The 12,514-nt window shown below is 43.0% G+C and overlaps 1 protein-coding gene across 1 annotated transcript in view; it reads left to right on the top strand.

Moving 5' to 3' along the window:
* LRP1B (LDL receptor related protein 1B) overlaps positions 1-12,514 on the top strand; it is a 1,445,547-nt gene that overhangs the window by 851,919 nt on the left and 581,114 nt on the right. Inside the window, exon 32 of the mRNA XM_033944130.1 lies at positions 604-732. Within this exon, the coding sequence (XP_033800021.1) occupies positions 604-732 (129 nt within the window). The remainder of the gene's footprint in view (positions 1-603; positions 733-12,514) is intronic.

The following is a 12,514-nucleotide window of genomic DNA, read 5'->3' on the forward strand; positions in this document are numbered from 1 at the left end:
CCCAAAGATCAGTCGAACCGCTGAATTTTAGATGATTAAATATCTGGGTTGAAAAACTCACATTCTCCCTTTTGAACATACCTTTGTGCTGAGTCTGGTGGATATTAAGTCCAAAACATGTACCTCAGAGTTTCTTATTCTTATTTTATATCCTCCAAGTTGATGTTTTGGAGTTGCACATATCTGACTTGATGTGGATTGTTTATGTGTGTTTTTTTGCTATGTAATGTAATTTGTACCTGACAGTTTTGGAACAAGATTAAGAACATGGCAGTATAATTTATTTCACAAGGATGTATTGGGATAAATTTGCAGTTCAATTCTTTAGAATAAGAATTCTGGAATGGAGATAATATGCAAGAATATACAAGTAATTGTTCTCCTAATTCAGTGTGTTTAGTATAATCATTGGTGTCTCTTTATAGCCCATTTTACATTAATGGAATGTTCATTGCTTTACGCCACAGCCCATGTGACTAATTAATAACCAATAGTCTAATTAATCAGATAAAGCTAACATGAACTTGCTGATAGGTTGGCATCTTTAATATACAGTATTCCAGGGAACTATTGTAAATTATTTTCTGCTATGTTTTCTTGCAGTTGGTAGTAATTCCTGTCAACTAAACAATGGTGGATGTTCCCAACTTTGCTTGCCAACATCTGAAACTACCAGGACTTGCAGGTGTACTGTGGGATACAACCTAAAAAAAAATCATATGTCATGCCAAGGTATAAATTGTTGTTTTGTATATATATATTTGCCTATTACATACTGGTATTGCACTAAAAGCCTTTTACAAACTGTTCTTTATGACAACTTTAGATGTATATCTGTATGTCTCATTAGATTATTTAATATTCCAGTTGTATGCATTAATTTTTGATACCCTACATTGTCTGTCTGTACATACTACTGAATCTTCAAAGGGAAGCCATCCATATTGTTTCCTTTGACAGCTAATAGTCATAAAATATGCATATTAAAGTCACATGTATTGCAATTGTTTTGGGCAAATTAACTAGGTCAAACACTGTGCATATACTTAAAACCCGAGGCCCGGATTCTAAAAGCAGCACCAGTAGGTACTCTACTGGCGCCTAATTGTTTTGATTGGTTATTAATTGCATGGTAATTGACTGCGCTCTTAAAAACAAATTAAAAGAAATAAAGTAGGCACCATGAGGCACCTATGAAACATGGCGCCGGAATCACATCTACCAAAATGCTTAGCAGTGCTGAACGTCAAACCCTGGTCTACATTTCTGGTGTCTGCCTTCAAAGCAGGCCGCAGTTCTGACAACAGCACTGTAATATGAGTGACACGTGACCAGCGTCATTTTTTCGGGCACCTGCAGATTACGGTGCCGCTTTCAGAATCCGGGCCCGAATGCATTTACACTGCTCAATTCTCCCATCCTAAACAGATTCACAGGAAGGTCTCTTCAAAAAAGTTAAAAATATGCAGTGTGGATGTCCGCCTGAACAGAGAAACGCAAGTTCAGACAGACTAATTCACGCAGATGACTGTCTATTTTTCTGTGAAAAAGCAGGATGTAAGCACACATTGGCAGTATTATCACATGACTCAGGAAAAAAACTGCTCTACCACAGCCAGAGCTAACATAAAGTTGTGAGTATGTACGACCTTTTCCACATGCAGCAGACTCCCCAACTGCTTTCAGTTTTTCCCTCACTCTGTCATATGTACATAAAAACAAATCTTCCCATATTTTTCAAGAATTTATTCTTACTTGGTCTTGCAACATTGAGGCTGAAGGCGTAAGGTCAAGGCAGGTGCAAAAGTTTTTGGTGCCCCTATAACGCATCAGACAGTGCTCCTAACCCATCCAGCATCTCTTTGCTGTGCCCCCATCCTTGCACTTTCTATCTTCCCATCCTTTTTTGTTTAGGGGGACACAAGTTCTACTCCCAGCTCTATCTTCAGTTCCCACATCCCCACACCAATTTACATTTAGTCAATTTTATTTAAATCATATACCCCCTAATTCTATAACAAGGTGCTTAAAGTTAGGCACCGAGGGCCATATTCTATAAATGACGTCCTGATTATAGGTGGTGGGAAGTGTCCTATCGCTGTCAAACCAGCCAATCAAGAAGCATGTATTTTTAAAAAAAACAAAAAACAACAACCTGAGGCAGGCCGCCTACACTGTAGTCATCTTTCGAGGGTGCAGTGAAGCTCCTAGGGATACTTAAACTCGTCCAAGGCTGGGCATGGGTGTGGTTTCACCCAGAAGTGGCCTTAGGCAAACTTAAGTGACCCTAGGCATCTCCCTAGGGCTGCGATAGGTGCCTGAAATGTAGGCCAGCAAAATTCTGGCCTACATTTCAAATAGATGTGGCTGCTAAACTGATCATGGCAAGAAAATCTCACTGCTGTGATCAGCTGAGCAGCCATGACAGGGAACCTCCAAGCCCCACCGAAAGTCAGCCGGCAGGAAGGATACCCACTCCCTCTTGCCTTCATGGTCATGTGCTGCAAATGAAGGTGCTTCCCCCTCCCTTGATTGCCTCAAAAATGCCATTTTGAGCTAATGAGAGCCTTCGGCTCCTCCCAATGCATCCCAAGATGCGTTGGGAGGGGGAAGCCCCATCATTTGCAGCACGCAGCCCTGTAGGCAGGAGAGAGTGAGCTTCCCTCCTGCCATTTGCTCTTCCAAAGGTACGGGGAGATTCCGAGGATGTGAAAGGGGGGCCTAGGAATGTTGGGGGGATGTGGGGGGCGGAGATATCATGGCCTTTTAGGAGAGGTCCAGGATGTTGGGAGGATGTCAAAAGGATGCAGGAGATGTCAGGAGGATATGGGAGATATCAGCAGGAGGTCCGGGATGTTGGGAGGATGTGAGGGATGTCAGCGGGAGGTCCGTGATATTGGGAGGTTGTGGGAGATGTCGGGAGGATGTGGTGGATGTCAGGGGAGGAGTGTAGGGCTCCGCGGTTCATCTGATCCTGGCAGGGGGAATCCTCATCAGCTGAGCTGCCGGGAATTCCTGAAATCAGCTCAGGTTTTGGGATTCCTTCTGCCACAATCAGCTGATGGGAAACCTATGGGTTCTTGTTGTTTGGGGTTTTTTTTTTGTTCTTTGGATGGTGGGAGGGGATCATGACCACTGAGGTCTTATTGTCAGTTTGGGCACCTTTGTGGAACTTAGACACAACGGCCTTGTTTCTATAAAGGGCACCTAAGTCCTGCCTAACACTGAGCAGGACTTAGGTGTCCAAACTAAGTGGTTAATGAGCCATTTAAGGGTCTTAATGAACGATAATTGGCACATGGATGTCCAAAGGCTATGGATGTCACTTTGTAGGTGTCTCCACAATTTCATGGACGCCCATTGTGAAAACTCATGCCTAAGGGAATAGGCGTAGAATGGGTGTGGTTTCAATATGGACATCTTTTGATTAATTTACATAATACTGAGCGACCTAGGGCATCCATATCATGCCTATATTGTAGGCAAATGAAAACCAAGTCTACTTTTGAGCTTAGTTTGGGCTTCAGATAGATCTGAGTTCTATGGACAGAACGGCTTGAAGTTTTTTGCCTCTTTCGCTATTTTTTCCTGGTAGTCTCTTTTGGCCCCTCTTAGTGCTTTATGGTACCTGCTTTGATGTTGTTTGTGCTTTTTCCAGTTTTCATCCGTTTTTGACCTTTTCCATTCCTTAAAAGAAGTCTTCTTGTCTCTGATTGCTTCTTTCACCGCTACAGTGAGCCACGCTGATTCCTTGTTCTTTTTCCTTTTGGATCCCTTGTTGATACGCAGTATATTGTAGCTGGCAAGCTCCAGGCAAGGTGTTTGGGGTCACCGGTACAAGTAGACTCTTGTGAGTCGCTGCGGGCTTCACAAGGATATGTTATTTTAGCGTTCAATGAAAGGGACACCATCCAAAGAGTAATAGGCCCAGTGTCAATGAAGGGAATACTTTTAATTGTCAAAGCAAACAAAAATAGTAACTTGCTTGTCAGGATCAAAATACCAAAGACAACGGGCTTCTCATACAAAGTGCAAACAATGTTTAATAAACAGTCTCTGGTTGAAAAACCAAAAAGAGTTCAAATTCAAACAACAAAAAAAATCTCTCTTCCTCAGAGGGCAGTTTTCTTTCAAATTATAGTCCGGTTAGAGTCCATTACAAAATAAAGGAAAACTTTTCAACCAAAAACAAAACTCCAAGCCAGTGCTGTAATACTTGCTTCTTCAGCAACCAAATGCTGGAAAGACAGTGTGCTCCGTGTGGTCTTTAATTGCCAGAAATTAGGCCCACTATCCCACCACGTAACACGGGGCAAACCCCACTGCCTTAGCATACCATAGTACACTTTTCTCACAGAGAAAGCACAAGTAAGCTTTCAAAAAGGAAAAACAAAACTTCAAAATAAAAGTCCTTGCTTAACTTCAGCAATCAATTAGATACTTGCTTTTATGAGGCAAACCTCAGGAGTCAGCACAGCACTAGCCTCAGGGCTTATTTCCAACTCCATGGCAAGCGGTTCCTCACACAGACTGGAAGGTACTTCTTCTCCAGCCTCTGAAAACTCCATAGCCTCAGGAGCTTGGCTGCTATCAGGAGCTCCCAGCCCTGAGCACTGTGACCTCTCCTGCTGCTGTTCCTCTCTCCTCTGATTTTCTAGGAGCCTAGTCTTCAGGGATAGCAGCTTGCAGCCCCGCCCCCAACCCTCAGGTGGAAAGGATTTCCAGTGATTCATTTTAGGACACAGAACCACCACTGCTACTCTCTTACTCCCTCTACAGGCCCTAGAAGGAAATTCATTTTGAGAGACCGAAAATGGTATATAAGGCAGATTATGGGCAGGGTCTGGATTAGCACTGGGACCTGCACTAGGGACACTCCTAGCAGGCATAGTCTGCTTATCACAATATATAGAATTTGCACCTCGGTGACTGTGTTCTTAAAAAGGGACCATGCTTACTTTAGCGTTTTTACAGTGCTTATCCTCTTCTTAATCTTCTTCCCCACCATGAGTCTCATCCCTTCGTAATTCCCTTTTCGGAAGTTCAGTGCTGTGGCCGTCGTTCTGGATCAATGTTTTGCCCCTGTGTTCAGGTTGAAGCAGATCATATTGTGATCACTACTTCCCAGTGTCCCTTCTACTTCTACACTTTGCTCCGGTCCTCGTAGTCCATTTTGAATTAAGTCCAGAATTTCATTTCCTCTCGTATTTTCCTTGACAAGTTGTTTCAGGAAGCAATTGCCTACAGCATCCAGGAACTTGGTCTCCCTATTGCAGCCAGAGGTACCTAGGTTCCAGTATATCCCTGATAATTGAAGTCACCCATGATAATAATAATAATAATAATAATAATAACTTTATTCTTCTATACCTCCATAGTCGTGAGACTTCTAGGCGGTTCACACCGAAGAGAGCTGGACAATCAGCGAAGTTACAATGTGTTGAGATCCAGGATACAGTATACAGAAACTTACAAAAGCATATAACTGTGTTGCCTCCCTTGCAGTTGCATTTAATCTCGTCCGTCATTTCTCCATCAATTTCTTCGGACTGCCCTTGGGGTCAGTAGTAGATGCCGATCTTCATTTCCATTCCATTTATTTCAGGAATTTTGATCCATAGAGACTCTATCTTATTTTTTGTTTCCGGCGTGTGCTCTTTGGTAGACTCAATTCCCTCTTTGATGTAAAGGGAAATACCCCCACCTTTTTGTCCTACTCTGTCTCTGCGCTCTGCGGTATAGCTTGTATCTCGGTAGCACAGTATCCCAGACATTTTCCTCATCCCACCATTTTCCGTGATGCCAATGATGTCAAGGTTATCTTTTTGTGCCATAGCTTCCAATTCCCCCATCTTATTCCTTAGTCTCCTTGCGATCATGTACATACACTTGAGTTTGTGGCCTGTTACTTTCTTGCATTTCCTTCCCTCTTGTGTCCCTTTCAATCCATCAGGATTTCTGTCTTGCCTATGATCTAGTGAGTCTTCCCCGCTATCTTCCTGCACGGTATCCTCTGGGTATACCGGTTCCCGAACCATCGACTCTTGGCCAACTGTCGGCTTTCCCCTTCTTCCAAGTTGAAAAATTTCTCAATTTTTCTCTTGATGTTGCTTGCAAGTTGCCCATTCCATCTCCGCTGAGGTGGAGTCCATCCTTTCTGAATAGCTTGCTCTTCCCCCAGAACGTCGTCCAGTTGTGCACGAAGTGAAATCGTTCTTCCTCATACCAGCGCCTCATCCATGCGTTGACTGCTTGAAGCTACGTCTGCCTCTTCTCATCGGCCCTGGGTACCGGCAGGATCTCTGAGAACGCTATCCTCAGTGTTCTGGTCTTCAGCTTATCTCCTAGCATCTGGAACTGGTCCTTCAGTCCTTCCCTGCTATAGTTCATGTTACTCACGTTGTTTGTCCCCATTTGGATCACCATTGCCGTATCTTCCTCTTCCATGCTGTTGATGATCCTGTCGATGCGGCTCACTATATCTTCTACCTTGGCTCCTGGTAGGCAGGTCACCAGCCGATCCTGTCTTCCTCCCGCTATGTGGCTGTCATCTTGTCTGATGATGGAGTCCCCCATGACAATTGCTGTCCTCTCTATTTTCTCTTGCCTCTTTAACTGCAGGTCCGTACCCCTGGTGTATGACCATCTCTCCAGCCGTAGGTCTGTGTCATCTGTACACTTCCATCTTCCCTCATCCTGGTGTTGGCTTGCACTGGACTTATCTTCCTTGTGGTTGTCCTCAAGGTGGTCCTCAATCACTGTAGGTGTATCTTGGTCCTTGCTTACTGCAGGTGTATCTTGGCAGCTCCATTGTTGTTGGTGATTTTCCACAGCCTCCCTGTATGCCTGTTCGATGAACTTCTCTAACTCCCTCACTTCTTCCTCAATGGTTTCCTCTGTCATGAAGTTTTCTGCCTCTCTGTCCTCCTCTTCTACTGCTCGAAGTGCTTCTAGTTTCAGTATTCTGCCCGACAGGAGTCTGACTTGCTTCTTCAGGCCCTCCAGTTCCTTGCATCGAGTGCATACAAAAGACCGCCTCCCAGAGATAGTCATACATATGGCAAATGGTGCATAACACTGGGTAGCTCAACATCCTGCTTCTGTCTGCTGCATCCATTGCTGTCCGCTTGCTGGTCTGTCGTGGCTTCTCCTTGTATAGGAATCTGTGTAGCATCCTCACTGTTACTGTGAAGTCCTTTTCTTGATTTTAAACCTGCTACCTTTGTTGCTTGTGTGTGTTCTCTGTGCTGGGATTTGAACCCATGTCTCTGGAAGATGAGCACATGGCTTTTACCCTTTGAGCTATAGCAGCTTCCACCAATATAAGAACATAAGAATCGCCTCTGCTGAGTCAGATCACAGGTCCATCATGCCCAGCAGTCCACTCCCACGGCAGCCCCCTAGGTCAATGACCTGTAAGTGATCTATTACCCTAAAGCATTTGTACTGTATAGTACCCCTCTAATTATACCCTATATCTTTCTTCATCACATCTAATATGATAGCTTAAGGATCTGCTAAGCTATGGTCTTCTCAGGTATTTTCACCTTCACATGGCTAGGATCAATAAGCTCTCATGGTAGGAACCCCCACAACTAAAAGGAAGCTGAGTTGCTGATATCATCAGCCATGGGGCATGGAAAAAAGTGAGACAGAAATAGGCCCATTTTGTTGCTTATTCCTTTTTCTACCACCCTTAAGTGGATCTGCTCCATTTGCTCCCATAGCTGGTAATAATGTTACGGTTATGGTGCTGAAACTGGCCCAAAATAATTTTTCTGCCTGGTTTCAGCTTTGGCAAAAGACTACAGTCATGATTTTGGTTTCAGCAAAAACTGACAGTATGTTTTTGGATGGAAGCTGAAAATGTGTGATTTGTCCTGTTTGTCTCCCTCCCTTCCCTTCCAAATAGAAGTTGCCTTTCCTCCTTGCCCGCCTGTACATACCCCCATTAGGTCTATTTTATAATTCTTATCAGTCTAGGGCAGGGATGTCCAACCTGCGGCCCGAGGGCTGCATGCGGCCCCGTGAACTATTTTGTGCGGCCCCGGTCGAGGGCGATGCAATGTTTTCCTCTGCTACCCCTGGGTGTTTACCGTCTTGCCAGCTCCCTCCTCTGTCTTGCTGCAGTGTTTACGCATTTGTGCGGCCCCATAAAACTTTTGGGGGCCAACGCGGCCCAGGTAAGCCAAAAGGTTGGAAACCCCTAGTCTAGGGTGTAGTCAGGGTAGGAGTGATTCCCATGATGGCTCTGCTGTCAAAATGGCTGGCATGACCATGTGTGTGTGTTTTAGTTTCAGTTTTCGTTGACTGAGGTCTATGTGTGCAAAGGCTATTTTGCTTGGAAGTAAAATATGTTTTTTCATTATTTAAATTATTATATACTGTATATTCTAGCTTGGATACCATTTGGATGATTCTAAAGAATTTCCAGGCTCTGTTGGATATGATGAAGATGTAGTGTTTTAATCAGACTTGTGTACAGAAGCTAGATTCTTTGGGGAAGGAACCTGCAGTGATTTTTTTTTTCAAGCACAAATACTGGTCAAGCTTATAGTGTTAGTAGGGAAATGATATTAAAATGAAATTAAGTTATATTTCACATAAAATGCAAGACAATAAAATTGGTACATCAGGGGATATGTGGTAAATTGCCCAAATATTTTAATTCAATTCAGTGAAAGTGGGTAATAAATAATAATGCATGAACCAACTCCACTACTTTTAATTGAGAGCACTATCACCACGGAAGAAAAAAACCTCAGGTTCTATTACGGGCAGAGCAGAATGCTCAAACCTCCACCTCCCACATCATTGACAAAAAAAACTTCCGTAGGTGATGTGTAGTGCCACAACCTGTGTCGGTGCAGGCCTAAAACAACTACTCTAACTAACATACTGAGTGTTAAAGAAATAATGAAATATTTTTATGAAATCCTACACATATAGCAGTGAGGACGCACATTGAGATCTGAAAGTCGAGTGTTGTTAGATGTGAGAAGACGGGAAGAGGAACTCTATGGCCCTCTTTTACTAAGGGCTCACCGATTAGCACACGCTAAACGCTAATGTGTGCATGTTAGTCTAGGGATGCGTTAGCATTTAGCGTGCACTATTTTGAATAGTGTGCACTAATCGGTGAGCGCACCTTAACAATAGAGGGGTTATGTTGATACAACAAAATCCTCCTTTTCAGTGGCTGGGAATATACATTTAGGTGATGAGGTTTAGGAAATTGTTGAAAACCTATTTTTATTTGTCCAGTCATTTAATTGAAAAGAGGATTTATGAACTTGGTGTGTTTGCTGTGCCGTTATGATAGCTTAAGGGTGATGGAAATGATGTGGTATTTGTTTTAATGCTTGTTTGTTCTAATGACTATGAATGTTTTACTGTAAGCCACCTAGGTTTTAGGCAGATAATAAATATTTTGAATAAATAAATATTGCTCTTGATTGTAATTTTCAGAGCATATGGTCCTTGCATTCAGTTATATAAATATGCTTTTTTTTTTTTTTTTATTATGGATCGTGCATCAGACTGGTATAATGTCCACTCTGTGGACAAGTGTCTGGATTCTTTTCCCCTACTGAAGTATGAATCTATAATATACTTACTTATCTTTTAACTAAATACAATATGCAAAATATCTTGTCATTTGTGCACAGTTTGGATAAGCATAAAAAGCTGGTAATCGTGATTTTTTTTTTTTTACATGTTGTCACAAAGTTCCTGTCTCAGAGGATATTTAACTACATCTCTTTTGCATTAACTTGGGAACTTAAACATGCCAGACTTGTTGAGAAGTATTTGTTAAAATGATTCTCCATTGTCAGCCTGTGCTTGCATTTCCTGGGAATAATCTCCTGTAGGTTTAGCGAAGTCTGCAAATTACAGTCTCTGACAAACCCCAGTGGGCCTCGTTGATTTGCATTCACACGACCAAACTATACCCCTTCTTTTACAAAGGTGTGCTATGCTTTTTAGCGCACAATAAATATCATTGCGCGCTAAACACGTGCTTAACGCTAACATGTGGATGTTATCCTATGGGCGCGTTAGTGGTTAGTGCATGCGTTGATTCAGAACGCGCTAAATCGGCACTAAAACGCTTAACGCACCTTTGTAAAAGAGGCCCTTAGGCCCTCTGTTACTGCTCTAACCAATTAGCGCACACTAATCGATTTAGCGTGCGCTCAACACTAAAATGTGCATGTTAGTCTATGGACGTGTTAGCGTTTAGCACGTGCTAATTCTATTAGCACGCACTGATCGGTTAGCACACCTTAGTAAAAGAGGAGGTAAGTGTATAGCCCTCGATGAAAACTGCCCCAACTTTGTTGGTGGAGTTGAGAACTTTTCAGCGGCCCCTCATATGAGTTGGGAGTTCTGCTTCATCCCTGTGTCATGATCTCTCCTGGGAAAGACTAGGCCTGTGGCAGAGTCAAGGAAGGTGGAAATCAGATAGAATTAGGAACCAGACAATGGAGCGGGAGGCAAGTAGAGCAGGTATCAAACATAAAGCACATAGGAAAGAACTTGCAGTAATGAAATAATGCAAGGCGTTAGGACCACTGACAACAAGGATGTGTCTGGCTCGACTTCCATATATATAACCATTAATAAGATATACCTCATGATGGTCCAATGGGATCCTCTAGGGATGGGCTTCTCTTGCCTCTTGTGATCAGGTTGCCTCTGTGACTCAGCTGCAGGTCTCAAGTTCTTAGCCTATAAAACTGGAAGAAACCCTTGTACCCTGTGATGAGTCACTGTGATGATACCTTTATGTATGCCGATTAATCCTGCTTTCTAGAGAAAATCTCTTATATGCTAAAAAAATTTGCTTTACTGAGGTAAGTACCGTTAACAGTTAGCTTCCTAATGTACTGCAATATCAACCAGGAATTTTTATTTGACTTTGGGGCCTTTTATTAAGCAGTGTAAGCAGATAACATGTGTTTTTACTGCATAGTATACCCTATATGGAAAGTTGACCCTTAGCAGTAGTACTGGAAGACTACCACTAGGGATCATAAATGCATTATGACACCCACAGCCAGACGAGGGTAAGAATTGAGGGGGATCAGGGATTACCCCTGAATAAGTCCCAGTATTTTTCAGAAAGGTAGTTGGGGGTCAGGGTCAGATCTGGGGTAGGACAAGGGTTGGGTTGAAGTGAGGGAGGTGGAGATTTGCACCGGGGATGAGACTTCACCAAAGGGTCGCATTTATGGTGAGAGGCTTCTAGGGAGGATCAGCTTGAGTGCAAAGCAGGCAGACTGTTCATGTTACACACATGATAATTTAGGGCTCCTTTTACTAAGCTGTGCTAGCAGTTTTAGCGCGCGCTTAGCGTGCTCTAGATGCTAACGCCATCATAGAGCTGGCACTAACGCCTTCATAGAGCTGGTGTCAGTATTTCCATGTAGCGCGCGGGTTAGCGCACGTTAATCTTCAGCACGCGCTAAAAACGCTACCGCAGCTTAGTAAAAGGAGCCCTTAGTGGCCATGGACTTGCGCTATCTGCCCAGGCAATGCAGTGGCCATGCTATATCTTGTCTATGCACTAGAGCAGGGGTAAGGAACTCCGGTCCTCGAGAGCCGTATTCCAGTCGGGTTTTCAGGATTTCCCCAATGAATATGCATGAGATCTATTTGCATGCACTGCTTTCAATGCATATTCATTGGGGATATCCTGAAAACCTGACTGGAATACGGCTCTCGAGGACAGGAGTTTCCTGCCCCTGCACTAGAGGAAGTGCACAATCCCTGCTTTTACTGCCCAATCATTGTACTTATGTGTGCTAGTTTTTGCACAGTAAGAAGGGTCACTAGATGCAGGAAATAACACAGATATCTAAAATTATTCTATTTCAGGTTTGTCTCCCATGATATATCTATAGTAAAAACTAGTAAGTCCCTGGTTGAGAAAAATAATTTTTGTAAATTCAGATCGTTTAGGGCTCCTTTTATCAAGGCGCGCTACGGGGGTTAGCACGTCGGACATTTCATCATGTGCTAACCCCTGCGGCAAGCCAAAAACCTAATGCCTCGTCAATGGAGGCGTTAGCGACTAGCGCGGCAGGTGGTTGAACGTCTACCGTACCTTGATAAAAGGAGCCCTTAGTCATGTTATCCATGCCCAGTTTTTGCAAATGCACAATACATATATCTATCTATCTATCTTATCTAGATATAGATATAGATATAGATATATATAGATATAAATAATTTTTTTTTTTTGCATTGTAGATTGAACCCTTATTAAACAGGAGCTTTAAACTAAACTAAACTAAACCTTAAGTTTATATACCGCATCATCTCCACGGATGTTGTGGAGCTCAGCACGGTTTACAAGAAGAGAAGGGAAAAAAAAGAAAAAGGTTTACATGAACTTATATATAGAAGAGAAGAGTAAGGGGGGATAGAATTACATTTTAGTGAAAAGCCAGGTTTTCAGTTGCTTACGGAATAATTGGAGGAAGCCCAGGTTCCGCAGCGGGATAGTAAG

This window comes from Geotrypetes seraphini, chromosome 5 (genome assembly GCF_902459505.1).
Source record: "Geotrypetes seraphini chromosome 5, aGeoSer1.1, whole genome shotgun sequence".
NCBI classification, from domain to species: Eukaryota; Metazoa; Chordata; class Amphibia; order Gymnophiona; family Dermophiidae; genus Geotrypetes; species Geotrypetes seraphini.